Source organism: Carcharhinus amblyrhynchos, chromosome 6, assembly GCF_965287045.1.
Source record: "Carcharhinus amblyrhynchos chromosome 6, sCarAmb.v2.hapA, whole genome shotgun sequence".
Taxonomy (NCBI): Eukaryota; Metazoa; Chordata; class Chondrichthyes; order Carcharhiniformes; family Carcharhinidae; genus Carcharhinus; species Carcharhinus amblyrhynchos.
Window position 1 is genome coordinate 107,775,107 of NC_137329.1, and position 6,717 is coordinate 107,781,823.

Consider the following 6,717-nt stretch of genomic DNA (forward strand, 5'->3'; position numbering starts at 1 on the left):
AAATACAGAAGGTAATGATTTATTTTTTGGTTAAGCAATTGTTCCTTCGTGTGAGTCTTCAACGGGACACGCTATCGAAGAGTCACAGGGACTTAACTCTTGTTTTCCTCCACAGATGCTGCCAGATCCCGCTGAGTTTAATCCAGCATTTTCTGTTTTTAATCCGACTGATTCCTTGTTGGGGAATATTTTTATCTGTGTTGTGGGAGATCTTGCCGAGCCCACGAGGGTTAATGAAGTCACCCCCCCCACCCCCCATCTAGGGTTAATGGATAGGGGGAAGGACTGGATGGTAGCCGTGTGACCGACCTCATGGTGTGTATATAAAGAGCCCTTCAGTGTAAACTCAAGGCTCTGTGTTTTGACACTAACCGATATTTGTCTTTGAACTCCAATCGCCTGGTTTTATTGTACCCAACTCTTGGGGCCAGTTCTGCATTTCAGCCGGGTGAGTCGCCACCAGTGCCGCATGGATATCATGGTTGACTGCCTCTTCTCCCCGTCCGACCTGTTTTATGATAATTCCTGCCTCTCGTCGCCCGGAGAGGCGGACTGCGCGGATGACTTTGTGTTTCGGGACGGCAACCCGGAGTCCCGCGGAACCGAGGAGGAGAAACACGTGAAGGCTCCGAGCGGCCACCACCAGGCTGGTCACTGCCTCCTGTGGGCTTGCAAAGCCTGCAAGCGGAAAAGCTCCAGCAGCGACAGGAGGAAGGCGGCCACCATGAGGGAGAGGAGGAGGCTGAAGAAAGTCAACCAGGCGTTCGAGACCCTGAAGAGGTGCACCAGCTCCAACCCCAACCAGCGGCTGCCCAAAGTGGAGATACTGAGGAATGCTATCAGTTACATCGAGAGCCTCCAGGAACTGCTCCGGGAGCAGGTGGCAAACTACTACAGCCTCCCCGACCATGTCAGCTCAGAGCCAGGGAGCCCCACATCCAACTGCTCGGACGAAATGGTAAGCAATGATTTCTTCAATCCGTATCCACTCCTCTAAACAATGTGCCTTTCTACTATTGCAAAATAAACCTTCTGTGTTGGTATTTTAGGTTAAACCAAATAGACAAACTCAAATTAAATTAGGACAAAGTAAAAGGGGCAGCAACCTTCTGTGTTAATCATAGAATCCCTACAGTGCAGAGGGAGGCCATTCCGCCCAGCCAGCCTGCATCGACAACAATCCCACCCAGGCCCTAGCCCCCTAACCTCATGTTTTCATAGTGACTTCATTGCAGTGTAAATGTAAGCCAATTTGTGACACTAATAAACTTTAAAAACTTTAATCCTCGTGACACTAAGGGACAATTTACCATGGCCAATCCACCTAACCCGAGAGAGAGACCAGGTTTGGTTCAGGACCCTTTATGATCCAGTCTACATGTCGCTCGGACGACCCTTTCTGTCATCAATACACCCGGTCCGCACTGGCGATTAGAATGTAGCGTGCTCCTTACATTAGATCAGTGTACATTTCTTTGAATAACTGGTGCAAGTCGAGATCACTGGTTCTGGTAACCCCTTCATAATAATCAAATACTTGCCCGTAAAGTTTTCCGAACGAAAACCTGATCCCCGCGAGCTGTTAAATATCGATTACAAACCTGTTCGCAAGAAGCTGTTCCGCGCCATCATCAAAGCAAGCCTGAAGTTTGCACTTGGTGACTATTTACTCCCATTCTTATAAAGATTTGTGAACGGTGGTTAAGAAGGGGAAAGTGGGGAGTTAGTTTGGCCTTCCTTTTTGTTCTTTTGTTTTACACGGTGCCATCTCCGTTAGTTCAGGCTGTGGACTAACCAACTCACCGGCTCCTTCGAATGAAATTATATTAGTAACGGGTCTCAGCGGTCACAGAGCTGCGCTCCATGTCACATTGAGGAGAGAAGGGATTGATTTTTATCAAACACTTCACGACCTTAATTATTTGTGGACCAGCTAGTGGGGTCAGTTATCAAAATATTTTTCAAATAAGCGACGCGGTGGCTTTAAACAGATCACCCTCCTGTTACCCAAAAGGGGGATCCAAGCCAGCATCAAAAATCTAACATCTCTGTTTATTCAGGTGCAATAGATCCAAGCTTTTCTTTCACTTATCAGTGCGCCGATTTACCCTAACTGCCGCCCTCCCCCCAATAATATCCAACTGCCCAACAACCCCGATCACACAGACCCTCATCCACATATTAAACTCGTGTGGAGTGCCTAAGTGTTCACTTTGATACAAGGCGGCAATGGTTGGGGTGGGGACTGTTGCATTCTACGGTTGTCGAATGTCCTTTTCCCTTAACTAACTTGGGAGACAAGAGGAGCTAAAGTTAAACAGCTTCATTAGCACTTGCTGGAAATCGGGTGAAATGTTCTCTGCGGCCTACTATTTGATTTAGGTGGCGCCTGGGTCTCATTATGTGTGACCGAGTGCTGCTGCTTGCCACTTCAGTGGGGGGAAGACGGAAAAAAGAAGTTGCTGCCACACACATTGATCTCTTTGGATGTGGGATGATGACTTTCCCACCTCTGCTATCCACGGGAGCCCGAAAAAAAAACAGCGGCAAGCCGAAGGCTGCTGTTATTATTTGAAACAACAACCAGTGAAACATTCTTCCAGGGCTACGCTCACTGACTATGGGAGCCAAGGCTTTAATACGAATTTAGTATGGGGAAAATCTGACCTGGCACAATGCATGTAGCTTCCGTTAACTGCATAGATATGCAATTCATTCTCCATGGATAACACAATGCACATTTCTGTGCAGACATACCTCATACTTTGTGAGAAAATCATGGTGTGGCAAAGAAACCAACTATGTCTAATCGACAGATGGGCTTGTTTCCGTCCAGCGGCAATCATTGTTTTACTCATTCAACTCTCCTGACGTATACAGTATAAACTCATTTGTTACGGCGAATCTGTTTCAACGGTTAACTAAAATGTTTGGAGTCTTTTTTTAAAAAAATTATTTGTGCTTTTCTTGTGTGTGTGTTTTTTTTGTTTGTAGATGGGATGTAACAGCCCAGTCTGGTCTAGAAGGAACATCAGTTTTGACCGAGTTTACTGTTCGGAATTACAGAATGGTACGTTTTATTGCTCTCATTTTACAGTTCATCGCAAATCTACCTTGAAACTGACGACATTATACCTCGCCTCTTAAGGCGCGACCCGCGAAAAACAAAATTTCCAGTTAAGAAGCCAGATAGGAATATTTCAATGAATAATAAAAGCAAATTACTGCGGATGCTGGAATCTGAAACCATATCTCAATATTCAATATTTTAATAGTAGGCGGCTTCCTAAACTATGCTCGAAATGTCAACTTATGGTTTCAACCACACCTCCCCGCCGCTGCCCCCCCCCCCCCCATTTTAAAGTAGCAACAACAAGATACTCAGTGTTTGTGGTCATTAATGCAGTATTTCCAAACAAAAGTATAAATAGTGCAACGAATTCTTCCACTTCTTAAATAAAAGTTTGAGATAAGATTGACAAACACGTTATTGCGTTATTGTGGACATTAGAAGGCAGGTTTCTGTGAAGGGGGCAGCGAATCTATGTATCTTAATTTGACCTTTTTTTTAAAGAAACACTTTACTCACATCTATATTTGAATTGTATAGGTTACCCACATAAAAACCAACAACATTAAAAGGATTATAAATGGCAGTGTAGAGAAAACAGTTAATGATTCGTTAATGCAAAATGCTGAATAGTCCAGAGTTAGACTTTTGGGAACAGTTTTAGGTGCCCAAGAATAAATAAGGGAGGAAAAAAGTGAATATCCTTGCACTTGTAAAACTCCCTTTAAAACATTCAGAAGTCTACAATCAATATGGGAACAATTTTGGGTGCCCAACTATAAATAGGAGGTGGAAAAGTTGGCATCCTTGCATTGATAAAATTCCCTTTAAAACATTCGGAAGTACCTTTGAAATGGACTCATTGTTATGATGTAGAAAATGTCTCGGCAAATATGTCCACAGTAATGCAATAATGACCAGATAATTTGTTTCAGTGATGTTGGCTGTGGGATAAACATTATCCACGCCGCGAGGGAGAACTCCCCCCGCTCTTTGAAATAGTGTCAGGGAATCTTTTATGTTCATCTCGGGCACCAGATGTGGCTTCCCTTTAACGACTGATCCAAAAGACAGCACTTGTGTCAGTGCAGTTCATGCCCAGCACCGCAATGGAGCTTCAGCATTTGAATTGCTGCTCAAGCCTTTGGAGTGAACATTGAACCATACCCTTCTGGCTCTGAGGTAAGGGCGCTGCTACTGAACTACAGTTAACATAATGTAAAAGCATTGGAGATATACACATTAGATTCAGCAGAATGGTGCTGAAAATAAGAAACTCATTAAGGGAACCCTGTGTTAAAAGAAGCGGTTAAAAGAAGATTTAATGAAGTTTAAAAAAAAGAGAAAAAAGGGAACATTGTTTTCTATCGTTCAGGAGTTGGCGTGGAATGGTCATTCATTTAAAATGATGACTGACTGGGGAGAGAGGTTAGGAGAATTGACTTTCCAAGCAGCTCAACCACAAGAATTTGTTGGAATATAGATTATTGTACCTTTGGAAATATTTGGGATATAAGCAAAATATTGTGACACAGTGAGTAGCATCCCTGCCTCTGAGCCAGACGCTCCAGGTTCCAGTCCCACCCCAGGACTTGATGGCCAAAGAAGGTGCACTCATAATGAGGCACATTGGGTTGAATATCAATTTGTAGATCCTTCTGACATGCACTTGTGGCAGACAGTAAGAGTGGGAAATATTCCTAGTCGGGCACCTGCAGAAGATATTCCTAGTCAGGCACCTTGCAAAGCAGAAGTATGGATGAACCCATAGAACAATCCATGGTCACCAGTGCCCTCTGATGCTATGATAACTGAAAAGAGAGAGAGAGAGACCAGATATAGATTGGAATCAGAGTAAGATCTGGAGCAGTTTGTCAGCCATTGCTCATTTGATAGCATCCTTACTTCTAAAACAGGAGGTTCAGCATTCAAATCCCAACCCTGCTCTAATACAGTACTGAAGGAATCAGAGAATTCCTACAGTGCAGAAGGAGGCCATTGAGTCTGCACCAACAACACTCCCCCAGGCCCTATCCCCGTAACCCATATATTTACCCTGCTAATCACCCTGCCACTAAAGGGCAACTTAACATGGCCAAACACCCAACCTGCACATCTTTGGACTGTGGGAAGAAACTGGAGCACCCAGAGGAAACCCATGCAGACGTGGGAGAATGTGCAATCTCCATGCAGACAGACAATTACTCAAGGTTGAAATTGAACTCAGGTCTGTGGTGCTATGAGGGAGTGGCTAACGCAATGTCACCTTGCTGCCCATGCATTACTGTTAAAGGTGCCATCTTTGGGCTGAGATATCCAATGAAGACCCCATTTGTCTCCTCTGGTTTAATCCCGTGACACTTCCTAGAAGAAGAGAAGGGAGTACCCCTGTTGTCCAGGCTAATATTTATCCCTCCATCAGCAGTTTACCTGTCACTAACACCTTGCTGTTTGTGGGAGCTTGCTGTGAGTGAATATGTTGCCAAGTTTCCTACATTACAACAATGGCTTTACTATAAAAGTATTTCATTGGCTGTCAAGCACTTTTGACACAAATGAAGACACTGTATGATGCAAGTCCTTTTTTACGTAGAATGAGACAGGAACCGTTGGAATTTGGTTTGGAGAGCTTTTTGAAAAATCTTTCAGAAATGATGATCCATTTATTTCTTCTATGATGTAAATTTCTATGGTTCTATTACATACTTATTATTTACATACCAGATAAGACTTGCATATTTTGCTACTACTCAATCCATTTCTTTTTTTCTATAGTATGTTCCAGTGGCCGAGGCCTTGCTGTTTCCAGTTTGGACTACCTGTCCAACATAGTGGAGCGGATTTCACCATCCCCCGAGCATTGCCCTCTTTCAGGCCAGGATGGAAGGACCATATCCCCGCCCACCAGTGATTCCTCACAGCCCACCACTCCGAGCCAGCCAGTCTATCATGTTCTTTAAACTCTCAAGCCTTCGGAATGGACGATTCCACTGCAAAACACCACAATGGCTTCAAAGCTTCAGTCATGCGTTGTTCAATAAGTTAGACCACGTTCTATTGTATATTTGTAAATAGCATAATATTCATTAGTCAACAACAAAATAATTGTATTTAAGAATTAAATAAAATGCCAAAGACCTCTTATAAAACTCGTCATTTTCACTTTTGTCTTCCAAATGTCTAGCTGGGCAAAGGAGTAATCATGTTACATTTTTAATATTACTACAAGAACGATTCACTTGCTTTAAGAGTTTAGGAATTAATTTCACCAGAGTAAGAGAGTTAGGCAAGCCTTCTACTTTTCATCAGAAGACTATTTTAAACAGTATATCTTGTTTGAAGAAATATCAAATTTCTTGAGATTTCATGTCACCTTTTGTGACATAAAGGTCTTCCTTTTTATTGAGGGAGCCAGTTTCTTAAATAAATTGATGTCTGAACCTTTTGACTATAAATTGCCTTGATTGCATTTCATTAAGTACCATCAATAAATGTAGGCCATTAGCAAGTGTACAAATTAACTAGAATCCAAGCTTCAGACTTCATCCTTCTCCATGGCAACAGTATGAGGTTAAGCCAGTCTTTTGTGGTACATGTGGGTGCCAACAACGTAGGCAAAATGCGAACTGAGGATCTGGGGAGGGAGT

The 6,717-nt window shown here is 43.2% G+C and overlaps 1 protein-coding gene across 1 annotated transcript; it reads left to right on the forward strand.

The window, feature by feature from the left end:
* Nucleotides 1–299: 299 nt before the first annotated feature.
* Nucleotides 300–6,432, forward strand: myf5 (myogenic factor 5). Its single transcript, XM_080191735.1, has 3 exons — nt 300–958; nt 2,995–3,070; nt 5,846–6,432. Exons 1-3 carry the CDS (start codon nt 470–472, stop codon nt 6,028–6,030), a joined length of 750 nt encoding a protein of 249 aa, XP_080047861.1. The 5' UTR covers nt 300–469; the 3' UTR covers nt 6,031–6,432.
* Nucleotides 6,433–6,717: the final 285 nt, after the last annotated feature.

Coding starts and splice junctions, on each gene's coding strand:
- myf5 (XM_080191735.1), top strand. CDS start 470: ATGGATATCATGGTTGACTGCCTCTTCTCCCCGTCCGACCTGTTTTAT. Junction 959..2,994: donor CCAACTGCTCGGACGAAATG/GTAAGCAATGAT, acceptor TTTTGTTTGTAG/ATGGGATGTAACAGCCCAGT. Junction 3,071..5,845: donor CTGTTCGGAATTACAGAATG/GTACGTTTTATT, acceptor TTTTTTCTATAG/TATGTTCCAGTGGCCGAGGC.